The 20,868-nt window shown below is 27.4% G+C and overlaps 1 protein-coding gene across 1 annotated transcript in view; it reads right to left on the bottom strand.

Moving 5' to 3' along the window:
• Window positions 1–20,868, bottom strand: part of LOC127287487 (DNA polymerase alpha subunit B) — a 38,780-nt gene that overhangs the window by 11,570 nt on the left and 6,342 nt on the right. Inside the window, exon 3 of the mRNA XM_051314447.1 lies at window positions 18,961–19,015. Coding sequence (XP_051170404.1) covers window positions 18,961–19,015 — 55 coding nt within the window. The remainder of the gene's footprint in view (window positions 1–18,960; window positions 19,016–20,868) is intronic.

Here is a 20,868-nt window from a genome sequence, read left to right on the forward strand (position 1 = left end):
TCAATAATTCTATCAATTAAAAATTCGTACAAATTTGAAATTCAGTAAATTGGAATTTATGCGTCATTTAGAAATTCGAATCACATAAAATTCTATTGAATGAGAATTGTGTTAAATTAAAATTCTTCTAAATAAAAAGCCATGAACAGAAAATGATAGTAAAATAAAAATTCTACCAAACAAAACTTCGGTATCTAAAAATTTTTTTATGTAAAAATTTGTATAAAAAAAATTCTATGATTTCTAATAAAATACTTTAAAATAAAAATTCTAATTAATGATTTTTATGGGAAATTGTTTATATATATCGATTTTTGTTAAATTCTCAAAAAAAACTACTTCCTTTTACAAAAATTTTAAGACACGTCCGATCGTGGAAAACAACTTTTTCAATAATTTCAGAATTTTTTTAAATTTTAGAAATTTTGAATTTTTCAAAAATAGTTCATGTTTTTTTTAATACTACATATATTTATACCTATATTTTGATGCGCTGATTGCAAAAATCATAGTAAAATACCGGCAAATTTTATTTTTATGGTAAAAACCATAAAATAGTCTTAAAATTTGTGTTTTTTGGATATGAAAAATTTTCAAAAAGTATTTAGGATGTATTACATTAATTACATTAACAACTTCCCTTCTAAATTTTTTTTTTTTCGAAAATTTTGCATATTTTACCCAAAAAATGCAAAAAAACCATAAATGTTATTTCTTTTTTTTGTATGTGTTTCACCATAAAAATCAAATTTGCTAGTATTTTTACTATGATTTTTGACAATCAACACATAAAAATACATAAATATATGTATGCAGTATTAAAAAAACAAAGCTATTTTTGAAAAATTCATTTCTAAAATTTAAAAAAATTCTGAAAATATTGAAAAAGTTGTTTTCCACGATCGGACCTGGCTTAAAATTTTTGTAAAAGGAAGTGGTTTTTTTTGAAAATTCAAAAAAATCGAAATATACAGTTTTTAAAAATAAGATTTTAATGTTTTAATTTTGCATAAAAATAGTCAATTATTTTTCTGGAATTTTCGAGAATTTTATATTAAAATAGTTCAAAAAGAAACTTTAAAAATTGATGCTTTTTTGAGGAAGTCGTGAATAGTCGAAAATAAAAAATCATTAAAATTCTGAAATTAAAAAAAAATTCATATCTCGTAAACAACTGGATAAAAAAAATTGTAAAAAATCATGTAATTCTTTTTGGTAGAGTAGTAAAAGATAAAAAAATTTTAATCAAATCAAAAGTGTTAATGTTGAAATGTTTGATTGAAGATCAAGTAATTGTTACCATGTATTTCTAAGCATTTTTTTTTATTTTATTATAACTAGCAAAAAGTTTGTTATAGAACAAAAGTTAGTAAATATTTTACATTTAATAATAATTACAATCATTTTAATAATTATTTAATATTAATAAAATATTAATAAATACCTGAATTTTTTAAGGGGAAGAAACACTGCCGAGAAGCAAAAGTTTCTTTGCGATTATCTTTTAAAAAGAGTTAGCGTTGCATTTTTTTTTGAAATTTTTATCATAGGTTGTTGTCATTACTGAAGTAAGAAAAAATGCATTAAATCAGAAAATCAATATTTTTGCCTTTACCCTACTTTACAAAAAGTTTTCCAATTTTATATTCTCACTGTATTATAAAATAAGTTTACTTTAAAATTTTTTTTTTAAAAAGAAAAATTTTAATTAAATTTAAAAAAACAAATTTTTATTAATTAAAATATTTTTAAGAGAAAAATCTTAATTTAAATGGTATAATTGTTAGTAAAAATTAGTTTTAATCAATAGTACTTAACATTTTTCTGACAGGCAATGCAGACACTCCCTATTTTGAATTAATAAGTCATTAAGTTGTTGATTTTCAAATTAATATCAAATAATTTTGTAAAATAATTTAATTACACTAGTACACTGTAAAGAATTTCTTTAAAAAGTTAAGCAAAACGAAAATTAAAATAAACTTTTATAAAAATAAGCTTCTCATAAGATAGACGACGCTGTGGTCTAGATCGCCGGCGTCAGTTAAAGCAACAAGTGAATTAAACTGTTTGACGCGAAGGTGATTCGATTAAATCTTAAATAATCACAAGTTCAAAGTTCCAAAAAATCTTAGGTCAGTTCTGTTATGAAAATGAGTACTCAACCTTTACCTAAAATGTCAAACATTAAAAGTCAAATGAATGATCACGAAATGACGAAAGAATGTCTGAATAAGTAAGCATCTTTGAGAAAAGTTAAAGAGCAGCAACAGGTTGCTTTGCTAGGCTTAGATTTATTTCTGCAGTTAACCATCTGACACACTTTAACTTCACAGTCCAATTTCAAGAAAAATTGTTAACAATTTTACAGTAATAAAAACAAATGCATTGTTCTTGACGAAATGAAAAGAGTTAATTTTTGCTTTTTTTTCTATTGAAACCCGAAGAGAATGTACATAATATGATAGCGCGCGCGCAACATTGACGCTGCTTCAAACTGAAATCGACGCCGTTGATAAATCTAATCGAAATCAGCTCAACAGAGGATTGTGAAAAACCGCGTGACTTCCGGGCTACAGAGAATTTTTATCATTCCGCAAAAGAAACTACACAATTTCGAGACGTTAATTACGGAATAACAAACACAAAACGTAAACGAGATTTATTGGTGTTACTGGATGAGAAACACGCTGAAAAATGCTTTGTTCCTCAACGAGACAGAATACAACGATAGCGACGGAACGCGTCCTTGAAAACTGAAATTATGCCCTCTGAAAGAAATCTGACTGGGTCTCTAGAGAGGGAGCAAATCCCCACTGCACATTTGCGGTTGGTCGGGTTTGATCAAGTCGGTCTTTCTTCTACTGCCCTTTCTCTCGTGCTTCCTCCCCTCCAATACATAAAAGTTCCTCCACGATTTTTCGGGACCTTGTGGGAGAGTACAGGGCCGTACATGTCTGCGCACTCGATGTTAAAGAAACATGTATAGAGAGCAGGCTTCACAGTATTTCCCCTTTTCCCCTATTTTTTTTCTATTTTAAAAAATTCACCTTTTTTTATTAATATTTCCCCTATTTTATATTGAAACTCGAATGATGGGATATTTCATAAAAATCTAAATTTGAACAAAAAATTTTTACAAGCCTCGGATTGAACGACTTTTTCGACTTTTTTCCGCGACTATTTTAACTTATTTTTATAAAATGTGACTTTTTTCCACAAAATATAATTTTTTTAGCATAAAATATACTTCTTCAAAAATTGAATTATTATTTAAAAACGTATTTCTTTATTTAATAATAAACGAGCTAAAAACCTTTTATACAAATGTATTCCTAATACTAAAAGCTGTTAAATACAACTTATATTTATATAAAAAACGTAACATAGCTAGATCGACTCTAAATTAAATTAATTAATTGATAAATGATAAAAAAAAATAACCAGAATTATTTGCGAAATTAATTATTTCCAATAATTTAAATCAAATTCTTCGAAAATCGTACATAATTTAAAACATGTTATAATAATTAACTAAAAATTCTCTAAAATTCAATTATTGTTTGAAGTTTGTAAAAAAAATATATCATTTGAATTATAATTTATGAAAATTACCATTTAAAATCTCCTGAAAATCAATTATTTTTAAAAATTTTAACTCAAACTCTTGTAAAATTTTCTTCGCTAAATTTATTATTTCTAATATCTTTCATCAAAATTTTCTGAAAATTTTATCATTTAAAATACTTTCTCAATACAAATTTTTCTAAAATTCAGTTATTTGTCTGAATCTTATAAAATATTCATCAATTTAAATTTAGGAAATTTTTATTAAAAATATTAAAATTATTAAAATTAACTGCAACTATTTTAAAATTCAATAATTTTTCAAATTTTTAACTTAGATTCTTTGTTGAATTAATTATTTCTGATAACTTTAATCAAAGTCTTCAAAAATTCCATTAATTAACACTTTTATCAATTAAAAAGTTTTTTAAATTCAATTATCTTCTAAACTTTGTAAAAAATTTTCTTCAATTCAAATTTATCAAAATTCTTTTTGTATATCTCCTGAAATTTTAATTATTTCTGAAAAACTTTTTACTTGATCTAAAAGTTTTTATATTTTTGTTTTTGTAAAACTGAAATCAGTTTTTATTGAATATTTTGGATGTAATGAAGACCTAAATATCATTAGTTTGCATTACGAATTAAACGTCTTTGTATATTTTCACTTTAAAATTTCAAAACGTAACCCATAATTTTTTGCTTCTAAGGTCCCTTTCTGCAGATCGCGTCACATTTTGTAATATTTTAATAATAATAATATTTTAATCAAGTTCATTGAAAATTTAATTATTTAAAACATTTTCCAAAATTCTGAATTCGAAAATTTGTACAAGGACTAGGAATTTTTTCTTCTTTTAAAGTAACTTTAAATTATTTTTCAAAATTTGTCGTACTGAATTGAAATCTGGAAAATTTGTCATAGTTAAGGGATTACACCACTTTGACCCGACCAAAAAATAAGATTTTTCAACAATTTTTATTGAAGAATAGAAATTTTTTTAAGAAAATTAAAATACAGTTGCGTATTATACCACTCTTGAAGTGCAAAAAAATTTCTATTTATTTATTTTTTTCAAAAATGACGGTCTGACAGATCACATGGCGAAGTGCTTCAAAAATGTATCGCCGTGCGGTGGGCACTATAATTCGATTCAGATTTGAGCTAGATCAAAATAAAAAATGGCATCGATTTGAAGGAAAAAGTGCTTATTTTTGCCTAAATTTCGTTACTTAAAGTTGTCTGGAAAATTTAAATATTAATATTTCAAAAAATTAATAGGGTCAGTTGGGGTAAATGGGGACAAAATCCATATTTTTCACAAATGAATTAAGTTTCTTCCTTTAAAAGGTAATATTTGCGGGTTTATATTTTTATAAGTTGTTATTTACATTCCCAGGATTAATTTTATGCAGCAGAAAAAAATTTAGATAAGCTTTAAACGCATGAAACTGACTGTCCCCATTTACCCCAAAATTTAGAAAATTTCATAAAATTTGGGATAAATGAGGACAGCACAGTTTCTAAGAAAGTTTTAAGAAAAAAGTTTCCTTAAGTATATTACTGTATTAAGGGATGAAAAAACTTGAAAAAAATTTGTAGTAGATATATAATAGTTGAACCAATTGAAATTTTTTTATTTTTTTTTCATTTCAGTATTTTGTCTCGCATTTGAAAAAAAACAGACTTAAAAATCATACCAAATTTTTTTCTTATTCCTTATGACTCCTATAACAGAAATTCACTTGAATTTTTGATTTTTGTCAATTTGGTTAATAATAACAAGCTGTCCCCATTTACCCCAAAAATTTGAAAACTCAGGGTAAATGGGGACAGCTTGTCATTATTAACCAAATCGATAAAAATCAAAAATTCAAGTGAATTTCTGTTATAGGAGTCATAAGAAATAAGAAAAAAATTTGGTATGATTTTTAAGTCTGTTTTCTTTGAAATGCGAGACAAAACACAGAAACAGTTTGACTTTGATTTTCAAGTTTTTATGCATTGAGCGATAACTTTTTTTATCTTGCTGCCAATTGTCAAGATAAAAGCTTGGTAATACTCAAAACCTCTTGTAGGTGATCTGAGGTTAAAATATTGACGTTGAACTTCATTTTAAAACTGTAAATTAAGCTCCAAAACCTATTGTTCCCATTTACCCAAACTGACCCTATTTCACTAGATAATTATATCACAAACAAAATAAAAAAAAGTAAGAAGATCGATTGAAATTTGTGGCAGCTAGAGTGCCAACCAATTTTTCAAATGTAGTTTTGAGAAAAACGAGATTAAAGTTTTTTTTAACAATTTGGTCGTGATTAACAATGATTAAATTAAAAATTAGATGTAATCAGCTACGCCGGGTCCATATAGCATATCATTTCTATGCCTATTAGGTGTACTTTAATCAAAAAAAAAATTTTCTGATTTTTTTAAAATTTCAAAGTGGTGTAACCCCTTAAATTCTGAAGTTTAAAAAAAAAGTTCATGTAAATGTTCCTATGACACATTCTTATTATGGAATTAGAAAAAATTTATTTAATTTCTAATAATTTATGTTAATAAAATATATCGACTTTTTCGATTTTTGTTGTAATGTAAATTGACTAAAACGACTTCTTTCTCTTTCTAAAGTCAATCCAAGGCCTGAATTTGGAAAATTGGAAATTTTTTTAACAGAAAATTAATTTTAAAATTTAATTTAAATAAATTCAAAATTTCAGTTTTTATGAAAAATATGAATAAAATCAAGTTTTGTATATTTTACAAGACGGTTTTCGGTTTGATAAAATCAAAAATTACTTGCATTTTTCAAGAAAATAATTAGTTTAGAAGTAATTTTCATTCTGTGGAAAAATTAATTTTAAAATAAGTTTAAAAAGTAAAAAGCGTTTATTTATTAGATGTATGTAATTCAAATTTTTTATAAAACATTGAAAATAACATTTAACACTGAAAAAAATTCCTAACCCCCGTATGCCAGGAATTGACTAATTTGCCTGGTTACGAGAGGAACCTACTAGGCAATCTTGGTCAAAGTTGATTTCGACAATTAGTCGGAATGACTAGGGAAGCTTATCAGAATAACCAGGTATCTTAGTTACATTGGCTAGAATCACTTTGACTAATTAAACTTTAGCAAAATTGACTATAGATACATGTCATATTAACCAAACATCTTAGTTAATATAACTAGTAAACAAGGAGTCAATTCTACTAAATCGACTTTAACAATATTAACCAAGCTACATAACTAAATTGACTAGGATTCTTGGTTACGCTGACAAGATTTAAAGTTGCTATGGTTAATAGTCATTAATGCAAAGCAAATTTTTTTCAGTGAAAAAAAATTAATTATTATACTGGTAAAATATCTCATTTAAATCTCACTTTTCTTTATAAATTTATCATCTTTTAAAAAATTTGCAAAAAATAATTTTGATTTTTATACTTTTTATGTTTTAAAATGTTTTATACACATCAAGAAAATGGGTGATCTCAAAATTTTCACCGGCAGTGTAATTTAAAACAACTTTAAAGCATTTTGGTTAAGGAAAATATCCCAGATAGCACCGAACTTTACAGGAAGTTAACGGCGATAATTTTGGAAGTTAACGCTGTTAACTTCCTAGAAGTTTTAAATGGCCTCAGAGTTTAAGTTAATACTGTTAACTTGTTGAAAGTTAGAAAAGAAAATTTGCTGAAAGTTTTCCTTTGTAATTTTACACAAAATTTTTATGGTAAACTTAAAAATCTATTTTCATGCACAGATGTTTTCTATGGCAGCTAGGGCTGCGCAATACTTTTTAATTACATTTCCTTATAGACAAACTATGGATGTACTAAAACTTGAAAAAAAATATTTTTTTTTTAGTTTTGAATTTATTAGAAAAAACTTCTTCAAAAATTTATGCCTCGATTTATGCAAACTTACTAAAAAAAAACTTTTGACAAATTTAGCTTTATAAATTCCAGCAAGTTAACAGTGTTAACTTGAACTCTGAGGATATTTAAAGCTTCTGGGAAGTTAACGGGAAGTTCACAGTGTTAACTTCCGAACTTATGGTCGTTATTTTTCTGTTGACTTCGAAGAAAAATTCGATGCTATCTGGGATATATTTAGATTTTGCCCTATTTTTCTCCTTTTTTTAAAAAAAAAAAATTGCCCCTATTCCCCCTTTTATTTAGTAAATTTTATGCTGTGAAGCCTGAGAGAGGCAATTTTAAACTTTATTCACAAAACTCTTTCAATTCACAGCGTACGCTCAACTAATTTTTATTTTCACTTTCATTAAGCAGAAAATCTTAAATCTTCTTAAACGCTTAGGGGACGTGAAATCTATTCTAAGGTTGACAGCCATTAATCGGAAATGTTCCACATTTACCGATCTTTTGAAGGAATGTTTGGTTATTTGAAATTCTATAAAATAGAAAATCAGTTTAATGAAATTTCTATGTCAAATAATTACACAGGTCTACAAAATAAGACATTTTTTTTAAATATCGGATTAAATATATCAGTTAAGTGGGGGATAAAGACCCCAAAAACCGTGTTGTTAAGAGCTTTCAGTAATATTATTTCTCCCTAACTTGACGTGTTAGAGACTTCTATATAAGAAAAATTAAACCTTAAATGGAGCACTTTAAGACCCATATGCTCAAGATAAAAAAATTTTAAATTTTTGAAAAAATGGGGTTAAAGACACGAATAAACTATTTGAATGTCTTTAACCCCATTTTTTCAAAAATTAAAAATTTTTTTATCTTGAGCATATGGGTCTTAAAGTGCTCCATTTAAGGTTTAATTTTTTCTATATAGAAGTCTCTAACACGTCAAGTTAGGAAGAAAAAATATTACTAAAAACCCTTAACAACACCGTTTTTGGGTCTTTACCCTCCACTTAACTCAAAATCCTGACGTGATACGCAATTTTGGAACCCGGGATCGTGTTCAGCACACAAAAATACATTGGACACCACTCCGATATTTAAAAAAAAATGTCTTATTTTGTAGACCTGTGTAATTATTTGACATAGAAATTCCATTAAACCGATTTTCTATTTTACAGAATTTCAAATAACCAAACATTCATTCGAAAGATCGGTAAATATAGAACATTTCCGGTAATGATTTTTGGATTTACGTAAAATTTGATATCTAGTTGTTATTAAAATCACTGATTAGAACCTGAAGTCAATTTTTTTTGTGAAAATTCGTATCTACTTTTTTTTCGTAAAATGAAAATTTTCGATAAAAGTGGTCCGCCTTCTTAAATTTTATAATTTATTATCTCAAACGCAAAAATTCGGTATTCTGTTAGATATATTTTTATGTTTAAATTATAATCAAAATTTAAAATGATTGTTAATATAAAACTAACAAATCTAATTTAATTGTTGTGATAACAATTGAATTGTTAAAAGAACAAAAACTTTTTTCAAACAACAGAAAGCAGATTGAATGACGGGGTGCATGATTATCCCATAAAAATTATTAGTGAGAATTTTCATTTTCAACAATTTCATTACATATAATTATTTTTTACACGAATTTTCATTTTTCAAATTAACATTTGTCAGAATTTCTTTTTTAAAGAATTTTTAATTAACAGAATTCTTAGGCACTGAAAATTTATTTGGCAGAATTCTTAAAATTGCAAATGGACGAACAAACTTCTTCTCTTCTTCTTCTTCTTCTAAATGGACGAACAAACAATCGACAGAAAGATTTCGGCGCGATTTTTAAAATCAATCAAAAATTATCCATAAAATTGTGATTGGTTGATTTTAAAAATCGCGCCAAAATCTTTCTGACGATTGTTTGTTCGGCCATTTGCAATTTCGGACAAATAAAAATTCGGCGTTTTAAAAATTCTGTACCATAAAAATTCGATATATAAGAATTATGTTAAGTAAAAATTTGTTTAAAAAGTAATTCTGTCAAATGTTAATTGGAAAAATAAAAATTCGTCTAAAAAATAATTATATCTAAAAAAATTCTTAAAAATGAAAATTTTAACTAATGATTTTTATGGGTTAATCATGCGCCCCTGAACGGCACAGTAAAACCTCAACAAAAAGTTCAAAACTTTCACTCCTCATTTCACTTCAACAATTTTCCATAAAATTTCAAAATAGGTATTTAGCTAATTAATTAGGGGAGACCGAGGAGGAAAGTAACAAAGCTTATAACTTTTAAACAAATTATCGGATAGACATGGTTCAAACATATTTTTAGTCGGCACTGTTCCCCCTTCCTCCTCCATAGTGTGTCCGAGCCTGACAGGAAAGGTTAGGTCTGATTCCGGTGTGACGTGCAGAAAAAACGTCAAAAGTAAGTTTTCGTTGAAATTTTCAAAGTCTCGTATTTCTTTAATTTTATTGTTTTTCAAAATGTGCCTTTCGTTATTTTTTAGCCTTATTATCTGTCTTTAAGTTGTGCTTAAACAAACAATTTAACATTTGTGTAGTTTTAACTTTTTTGTTGACATACAAGAAAAAAGCGACCGAGGAGGAAAGTAACACGCTACTTTTCTCCTGTTGTCGATATTGTCCATGTTTTAACTAATGATTGAAGCAAATCGTATTTAATTTTACGAATAACAGAGATTTATTTAAGAAAAACCTGTGATCTAGGTAAGCATAAAATATCTTTAAGAAAAAAAATGAGCTAAATTCATAAAATGTTCGAAATATGTGCCAAATAAGTATAAAGTGTACTTAAACTTTTATGTGTTCCTAATAAAATTATTTCTAATTAATAATAGTCATTAGTCTAAAGAATTTTACATAATTTTATACTATTACTTTCCTCCTAGGAGCTTGTTACTTTCCTCCTCGGGGGTGAGGAGGAAAGTAACAGATGAAGAGCTTGCGTAAAAGTTATACTGTGAACTGTCAATTTATTATAAATGTTTAATTCAAATTTTATTTAAAAGGTGAATGTCCAAGCTTTCATTTAATATATTGGACAAATTTATCCGACAAATATTTTTAATGCTAGCATAAAAAAACTGATTTTTGTTACTTTCCTCCTCGGTCTCCCCTACTAACCTATATAGCATGATGAGTTTTAAGCAAATTCAACTTAAAGGATCATATTAAAAATTAATATTCTAATGTATTTTTAGAAATAAAAGTATCCTGCTGTAAAAGTTACTGAAATTATGGAATGTTAATTTTATGTACCTATTTAAAAAAAAAAAATTTTTTAAATTGGATGAGAGCTCGTCTCAAATTCGTAGTTTGCCTTGTTTAAAATCTCGAATGGAAAGCGGACACAAAAGTCGAACATGACATGAAATCCAGGAAATATTAAATAATATTGAATTTTTAGCCACTGTCAATAAAAAAAAACAAATGTTTTCAACGATTTTATACTCAGAAATTAATGTAGAATATAAAACAACTTTTAAACTTTATATAGGTCGTGAAGAATACTGTTTTTATTAACATTTGATAAATAAATAACAAAATTTTGCTTTTTGTTTCTATATGTGACGCGCTTTAAAAGTAGGGACCCGAGAAGCTAAAAATTAAAGGTTATGTTTATCAAATTTCAAGTGAAAATACACAAAGGGTATCAGCTCTCAATACAAATTATTAAAGTTTAAGTCTTTATACATCTTTATTACATCCAAAATATTCAATAAAAGTTGATTTTAATCTAACATAATTAAAAAGAACATTTAATGAAGGTAAAACTAAAAAAAACTATTTTTTTGTTGCTTCTTAGGTCCCTTTTTCAAAAATCAATTCCGTCAATTTTCAGCCAATTTTTTCAACAATAGCTCATTTTACTCGGTATTAAATGTACTTTCAAAATATAGTTTGGAAAAAAATGTTCAAGATAAAAAAAAACCCTGAAAAATTGGTTAAAATTGAAAAAACTCGAAAAATAGCAAATACTTTTAACTGCAGGCTCGTTAGTTTTTATTTTGACTAAACGAACAATACACGGTTAAAAAGATGTGTTTACTCCGTTTCAAACAAAAAAAAATTTTGTCAATCTGTTAAAAATTGAGAATGTTATGAGTAAGGGAAGAGTGCCGGTTGTGGGCACCCCTACGTAATTTTTGACAGCAAATAGATATTGCTGATCTGAATATGGTCAAACTTGTATGTTGACAGTACACTGTTTTTGTATTAATACCGAAGCGATACGGGCATTACTTTCTACTTTTTTTCCAAGTGTGTTAAATAGGTGTAAATTATTAAAAAAAAAGGTGAATGCAATTTTTTTTGTTCACTGTTTACATTATATTTTGTGGTTTAATTCTGAATTTGACCAAAAAATCAAAACTACATAAATTGTTGGTGTTTTAAAAAAAAGGTGCATGTTCCGGTTGTGAGCACCCTCATGTAACCGGTTGTGGGCACCCTTGTTTTTTTCAATTAATGCGTATATTTAATGAATCTCTTAACACCGAAGAAAAATTGATGGTAGGTATAAACTAATGCAACACCATACTAGGTGTTTTCAAAATCGCTAGACCGAATTCATTTCAAATCAGACAGGCTTGACTTGGTCGGAGCTGAAAATAATTTTCACCTTCAAAATGTTGTTCTTCAATGAATTTTAGACGACACGTATTTTTTTATTTTGCTGAAAAAAAATTTTTCTTTAAGTTATAAGGAGTTCAAATATATAAGTCGAGAACTTCGTTTTTTTTAAAATGAAGAGAAAAAATCTTAAAAGTGATGTAACTTTTTGAGTAATTAAGATAATTCACTTTTTCCTTTTGTGTCTGAAAGGACTTTTATTCTTCTTTCGAAATCCATTGGAAAATTTAAAAAATATTTAATAATAACAAAATGGCGGCCATTTTACTAAAAAACTTTAATTTGAAATTACTCAAAAACCCCACCTTTTTTTTTGCTCAAAAGTTTTTTGGGAATTAAAATAGTTTCATAAATCTGTTTGAAATAGTTCTTTTTTGTCTTTTTCCATAGCAACAATCAAATAATAATTAATAATCTTTACTGTCACAGAGGTTAAAATTGTTAATTTTTTGAGTTCAGTAAAATAATAGCGAGTATTAATATTAAGAAATTAAAGAATCAGTTATTATTTTTTAAAAAGCAAAATAAGGTATGTTTATATAATTTTTGTATTGTAATGTCACTATTATTATTTTTAAATATGAAAAGGTCTTTTAGGTCTTTTAACGAGGAACAACTTTTATCTGAGACATTTTTTTATATCTACAAGGAGAGAAATAGATGGTAAGAAATTATGATCTTAAGATGGTAAAAAGTAGATGGTATCCGGTACAATCTATATGCTACTCGGTACCATCTAGATGTTAAAAAAGTGAGGTTATGTTACCCACTTTACAATCAAGATGGTACTCCGTACAATATGTATAGTATCCCGTACAATATAGATTCCTGTCCGTATATGTAAGATCAAATATGATACCTGATACTATCTAGATAGTACCCCGTACCATCTATTTCTCTCCGTGTAGTGTATTTTTTGAGAAAAATGATGTTTTTCTTTTAAAAAATATAAAAAAATTTTTTTCTCTTGTGCCAGAATCGAGCACAAGTTAAATTCTTGTGGGCAATATTCCTCCCTATGAACACAATTTCCAAAAAAATTTTGAGCAAAAAAAAAGGTGGGGTTTTTGAGTAATTTCAAATGAAAGTTTTTTAGTAAAATGGACGCCATTTTGTTATTTTTAAATATTTTTTAAATTTTCCAATGGATTTCGAAAGAAGAATAAAAGTCCTTTCAGACACAAAAGGAAAAAGTGAATTATCTTAATTACTCAAAAAGTTACATCACTTTTAAGATTTTTTCTCTTCATTTTAAAAAAAACGAAGTTCTCGACTTATATAGTTGAACTCCTTATAACTTAAAGAAAAAATTTTTTCAGCAAAATAAAAAAATACGTGTCGTCTAAAATTCATTGAAGAACAACATTTTGAAGGTGAAAATTATTTTCAGCTCCGACAAAGTCAAGCCTGTCTGATTTGAAATGAATTCGGTCGCTAATTATAAATTTGATGTCGAATTGACAATTTGACAGTTGACAGCTGTTAATGCAACAGTCGAAGTTTCTAAAAAATAATTAAATTTAACAAAATTGACGTTATATGGGTTTTTGGGGTCGCTCATTACGATTATGATGTCAAATTGACTGTTGGCAGCTGTCAATTAAACTGTCAACTATTCTAAAAAGTAATTATTTTTAACGAAAATGGCAATAACAGGGTTTTTCGGCTCGCTGATTACGAATATGATACCAAATTGACAATTATTTGTCATTATATTTGAAATCAACAACCCTGAGAAACCCTCGTATACTGTCATTTTTGTTAAAAATAATCACGGTTTAGAATACTTGGATGTGGAATTGACAGCTGTCAACTGACAAACAGTAAAATTGACATCATCTTCGTAATATGCGTTCCTGAAAACCTTTATAATATCATTTTTGTTAAAAATAATCACTTTTTAGAAAAGTTGATTATTATACTTTCATATTCTGAAAAAAATAAGCCAAATCCCATTGAAAAATGTTAATATTTAAAAACATTATACTCATTTTTGAATTATTGATTTCTTATGTTGAATTTCATTAATTAAAATTATATTTTAATACATAATAATAATAATAATAATAATAATAATAATAATTAATAATTAGGGTCAGTTGGGGTAAATGGGGACAATAGGTTTTGGAGCTTAATTTACAGTTTTAAAATGAAGTTCAACGTCAATATTTTAACCTCGGGGCGGTTCAAATACTACCAATTTAAATTCTACACCGTTAAAACCCTACACGTCAAACTCTACACAGTTAAATTGCACACCGTTAAACCTTATACAATTTATTTTTTAAATTCTACACACTTAATGTGTACAATGTTAAACTCTACACAAATTTATTTTGTAGTGAAAAATTAATTTCTTTAAATTCAACACGGTTAAATACCACAACGTTAAACTCTACATATATATTTCTTTTGTAATAAAAAATTAATTTTCTTAAATTTAACACAGTTAAATTCCACATCGTTAAATTCTACACATATTTATTTTGTAATGAAAAATTAATTGCATAAAATTCTACACAGTTAAATTGTTCACCGTTAAACTCTCCATAAAAATCAATTTATGAAGAGTTTGGCGGTGTGCAATTAATTTTTCATTACAAAATAAATATGTGTAGAATTTAACGATGTGGAATTTAACTGTGTTAAATTTAAGAAAATTAATTTTTTATTACAAAAGAAATATATGTAGAGTTTAACGTTGTGGAATTTAACCGTGTTGAATTTAAAGAAATTAATTTTTCACTACAAAATAAATATGTGTAGAGTTTAACATTGTACACATTAAGTGTGTAGAATTTAAAAAATAAATTGTATAAGGTTTAACGGTGTGCAATTTAACTGTGTAGAGTTTGACGTGTAGGGTTTTAACGGTGTAGAATTTAAATTGGTAGTATTTGAACCGCCCCGAGGTTAAAATATTGACGTTGAATTTCAAAGTTATCGCTCAATGCATAAAAACTTGAAAATCAAAGTCAAACTGTTTCAGTGTTTTGTCTCGCATTTCAAAGAAAACAGACTTAAAAATCATACCAAATTTTTTTCTTATTCCTTATGACTCCTATAACAGAAATTCACTTGAATTTTTGATTTTTAACGATTTTTATTGATCAAATGCGAGACAAAATACTGAAATGAAAACAAAATAAAAAAATTTCAATTAGGTCAACTATTATATATCTACTACAAATTTTTTTCAAGTCCCCATTTACCCCGAATTTTATGAAATTTTCTAAATTTTGGGGTAAATGGGCATAGTCAGTTTCATGCGTTTAATGCTTATCTAAATTTTTTCTGCTGCATAAAATTAATCATGGGAACGTAAATAACAACTTAAAAAAATAAACCCGCAAATATTACCTTTCAAAGGAAGAAACTTTCGTAATTTGTGAAAAATAGCGATTTTGTCCCCATTTACCCCAACTGACCCTATAATAATTAATATCATTATTTTATAACATTTACACAACAAATAAAAAACCTACATTTTGTTAAGAATGTTGATGTTTTATTCATATGTGACGCTCCACGAGAGAAGGGACCTAACGTGCTTTTGACTTAAGGTTCGCTTTTACCGTGCAATGACACAGTGAATGAACCTTAAGTCAAAAGCACGTTAGGTCCCTTCTCTCGTGGAGCGTCACATATTATAATATTTTTATAATTTTTCATTCGAATATTCCCACAATATTCCAATGGAATATTTCCATAATATTCCATTGCTTTATTTGAAATAATCCTTTGGAATATTCCATTGATGTTCTAAGAATATAAAAATATCCGACCTTTGGAATGTCCATTTGGAATATTGTAGAAATATTATGTTGGCATATTCTTGTAAGTTCGAAAAATATGATGTAATTTTTTTTAAAGAATATTGATGTATTATTCATATTATAATATTTTCATAATTTTTTATTTGATTATTCCCACAATATTCCAAAGAAATATTCCTGTAGTAATCCTATGAAATATACAAATATTCTTACAACATTTTAAAAGAATATTTCAAAAAGTGGATATTTTTATGCTCCTGGAATGTAAATTGAATATTATTTTAAAATATTCCTAATATTCTAATGGAATATTCCAGGAATGTGATTGGAATATCCCGTGTTATTCACCAATTAGCATTTTCATTTCAATTATGGTGGTTTTCCTTCATTTTTTTTCATTTTTTTGCGAATTCTTCTAGGGTGCCCACAACCGGGTACAACTTTTTTCACTAAAAGTGATCACTTCACTAAATTTTTAATAAAATCTTTCCAATTGAAAGAATCAATTTAGTTTTTTTACAGTTATCTAAGGCCTCTAGATTGCCACTGATACACAAAAGTCTCATAATATGCATTTGGTTAAAAGTTATGAGACATAAACAGAAGGATGCCCACAACCGGAACTATTCCCTTTATTCTTCACCTGAATATACCAAAACACGGTTTTTAACCGTAAAATTAAATTTTGGCTGTGTTTATAATTATACATTAAAAAACTCTGGCTTTGTACCTTTAACAAACCTAGTTTCACATTGGTTATCTAAACTATAATCACTGTTTCGTTGCGCCTCTAAAACAACTGAACTGCAATTTTCTAAATTTTACAGGAGGGCAGACTCAAAATTTATGTAACTTTTTAATTAATATTCAACATTTCAACTATTTTAATTGAATGTTTTGTTTTGTCAACTATAAATCTTTTTATTAAAACATGATTTTCCATTTTTTAAATGTTTAATTTGAAAATCAAGTTATATTGAACAATCTGACATTACATAAACAAAAACTAATTTTACTAATGAAACTAGTTTTTAAAAATATGTACACAATTTTAACTTTTTACTTACAAAGTAAGATAAAATGAAACCTATATAATTAGAATAGAAAGAAAAAAAAGTTTTAAACGGAGGTATCGACATTCATCATTATAACATCTGTTTATTATATAGCGACAATGTTTAATATTAAGGGGTTACACCAGTTTGACTCGACCAAAAAATAAGATTTTTCTAACACACGCACCGAAAGTACACCATTTCTTACCTGTAAAGGGGGAGAAAAGTATGTCTTTCCCGGCGAGCGGGAGGGAAAGTTACTTTCCCTCTCGCTGACGTCACTGACAGGGAGGAAAAGTACTTTCCCTCCCTGTCATTTGCAGTTGAGTTCTAACTTGGCAGCGGTAGTGACCGGACGGAATTTGTTCCGGCACACCATGCATTTAACATTGATTTTGTTCTACCTTTGATTTGTTCAAACAAGTTTTAGTTCATTTTTAGCCAAGTTCTGTGCTGTGAATATATATGATTTGTTCTGCTTTTAAAAGCAACTTTTTAACCTTTTTTAAGCCGTTCGTTCTACCACGTGCTCTCCGAGGTGTTCTTCGAAGTTTGTTCTAATCCTGATTTTTCTGAGTTTTGTTCTATAAGCGAGTGTGACTTCTACCCTCGCCCATCGTAACCTTTTTGTGAAATATCCAAATGTTTTGTGTCACCCTGAGGACCCATTTTATTATTTTATTCTGTTCCGTGTGACTTTTCATGAATTTTACTGGTTATATCTGAGTTTGAAGTGACTCACTGTTATCGTGCTGTGATCTCTGCTGTTTATAATGCTTTGTGGAACTATGTAAACATCTTTTGTATATCTGCGGTGTCACCTTGCAGTGTTGTGGTCTTCGACAGTTTAATATCTTAACTGTATACCCCTTGTTCAAGGTTCAAGTATATTTAAGGTGTTTGAAACCCGGTGTGAACATTTTCCCGCCTTACAAGTACAATTGATGTTTCTCACTCAATCTGAGTTTGTGTCTCATTGTTTTACCCAGAGGGAGCTCGACTTCAGTAGTCTTACTTTAACCTTCCATTGTGTTATGTTTCTGATTGAAAGTTAGAAATTGTTATTGAGATCAATTATTATATATATCAATGTATGGCCTATACGCTTTGAATTCAATTCTCACATGTATTCTTCTCATGGGAGTTTATTATGATTCATGAATAGATTCAACGTATGGAAAAGTCATTTTCCTCGTACTCGACTTGTCCGTTTCCAAGCGAACGATATATTTGATTCAATCTCAAATTTCCTACAAGCTGGATTTACTTTGCTGTTGTCTAACCTGTATTACCAACAGTGTAGCATATAGTGTATTCTAGAATTTTTTCGTCTTCTAAGTTTATTGTTCTGACAGTTGGCTAAGCCTCAAGTAATTTAAGAAGAAGAAGAAGAAGAAGTATTTGCAGTTCTCGTCTTCGCTCGGGCACTCGCTACGTCTCGAACTGCAAACTACACTCGCGGAAATCAATCATTTTCCTCCCTAGATGCACAATATACTATTTTCAACAATTTTTATTGAAGAATAGAAATTTTTTTAAGAAAATTAAAATACAGTAGCGTATTATACTACTCTTGAAATGCAAACAAAATATTTGTTTTTTTTTCAAAAATGTCGGTCTGACAGATGATATGGAGGAGTGCTTCAAAAATGTATCCCTTTAATTTTTATTTCACTAGATAATTATATCACAAACAAAATGAAAAAAAAACTAACAGGATCGATTGAAATTTGTGGCAGCTAGAGTGCCAACCGATTTTTCAAATGTAGTTTTGAGAAAAACGCGTTTAAAGTTTTTTTTAACAATTTGGTCGTGATTAACAATGATTAAATTAAAAATTACCTGTAATCAGTTACGCCGGGTCCACATAGCATATCATTTCTATGCCTATAAGGTGTACTTTAAGCAAAAAAAAAAATTTTTTCTGATTTTTTTAAAATTTCAAAGTGGTCTAACCCCTTAAAGTTAATATAAAATTTTTATAAAAAAATCGACTTACTGTTGGTGTACTTGGTGTCTTGTAACCATAAAGCTGTAGAATTTCGTCATCATTTCTATTTTGATTTTTGTAAGGATTTTAAAAGAATATGTATCGTTAAGTGAGCCTCTCAACTCTATAACTCGTACGATTTGATTTATTTCTTTTTAATTTTTCCTCCACCTTACTACCCTTAAAACGTTTGTCCAAGTGTCGGGCGAGTGAATAAAATCATGAGGATCATAATCCCAGATAGCACGTCATATATTTTATAAATTTTGTAAGTTATTAGGTCAAATATTTCCTCTTAATAAGATTTATTTCAATTTATTTTTCATAACGACGTTTCGGCAACTGCCGCTATCCTTATCAAGTTATATTAAAATATTACTGAAAAAATTAACAGTATGATAATGAATAAACATAATATTTGTGAATAAATATTTCCTAACATCAAAATCAATTAATTTAAATATTGTACTTACGTTGCAGTTTTTGTAAAAAAAAGAGAAAAACATCAACAAAATAAAATAGCAATAGTTTTCTATAATTACAAAAAAGAAAATAAAAATTTTAATGAAAAGTAAAGAAAAATAAATAACATTTTTAACCTAAAAAATTTCAAAATTTTATTAATTAAAAACTAAACAAAAACTGAAACATAAGTGCAATATTTAAATTAATTGATTTTGATGTTAGAAAATACTCAGGGGCTCGTTGGGGTAAATGGAGACAAAATCCCTATTTTTCACAAATTACGTAAGTTTCTTCCTTTAAAAGGTAATATTTGAGGGTTTATTTTTTTTAAGTTATTACTTACATTTCCAGGATTAATTTTATGCAGCAGAAAAAGCCCATTTACCCCAAGATTTAGAAAATTTCATAAAATTTGGGGTAAATGAGGACAGCATAGTTTCTAAGAAAGATTTAAGAAAAAAGTTTCTTTAAGTATATTACTGTACTAAGAGATGAAAAAAATTTGTAGTAGATGTAACGAATTGAAATTTTTTTATTTTGTTTTATTTCAGTATTTTGTCTTGCATTTGAAAAAAACAGACTTAAAAATCTTACAAAAATTTTTTCTTATTCCTTACGATTTTCATAACAGAAATTCACTTGAATTTTTTATTTTTGTCAATTTGGTTAATAATAACAAGCTGTCCCATTTATCCCAAAAATTTGAAAACTCAGGGTAAATAGGGACAGCTTGTCATTATTAACCAAATCGATAAAAATCAAAAATTCAAGTGAATTTCTGTTATAGGAGTCATAAGGAATAAGAAAAAATTTGGTATGATTTTTAAGTCTGTTTTCTTTGAAATGCGAGACAAAATACTGAAACAGTTTGACTTTGATTTTCAAGTTTTTATGCATTGAGCGATAACTTTTTTTATCTTGCTGCCAATTGTCAAGATAAAAGCTTGACAATACTTAAAACCTCTTGCAGGTGATCTGAGGTTAAAATATTGACGTTGAACTTCATTTTAAAACTGTAAATTAAGCTCCAAAACCTCTTGACCCCATTTACCCCAACTGACCCTATTCACAAATATTATGTTTGTTCATTATTATATTATTATTTTCAGTAATATTTTAATATAACTTGTTAAAAGTAGCGGCAGCCGCCGATACGTCGTTATGAAAAATAAATTGAAATAAATCTTATTAAATATTTGACCTAATAACTTATAAAATTTATAAAATTTAATTCCTCAAATATCAATAGGGTCAACCGGGGTAAATCCGAACGCTTTTAGTAAGTTTCAACAATAACATAAGTTTTTTCTTTAAAAAAAAATACTTCCGGTATTCTGGTGCATGAAGTTGTTACTTTACTTCCATAGAACAATTTTATGGGGTAGCAAAATTTTTTGATAAATTACAATCGCAGGAAACTTAGCGTTCGTATTTACCTCGATACTTTGCAAC

This window comes from Leptopilina boulardi, unplaced genomic scaffold (genome assembly GCF_019393585.1).
Source record: "Leptopilina boulardi isolate dan_hultmark-lab unplaced genomic scaffold, ZJU_Lbou_2.1 LbouV2_371, whole genome shotgun sequence".
Lineage (NCBI taxonomy): Eukaryota > Metazoa > Arthropoda > Insecta > Hymenoptera > Figitidae > Leptopilina > Leptopilina boulardi.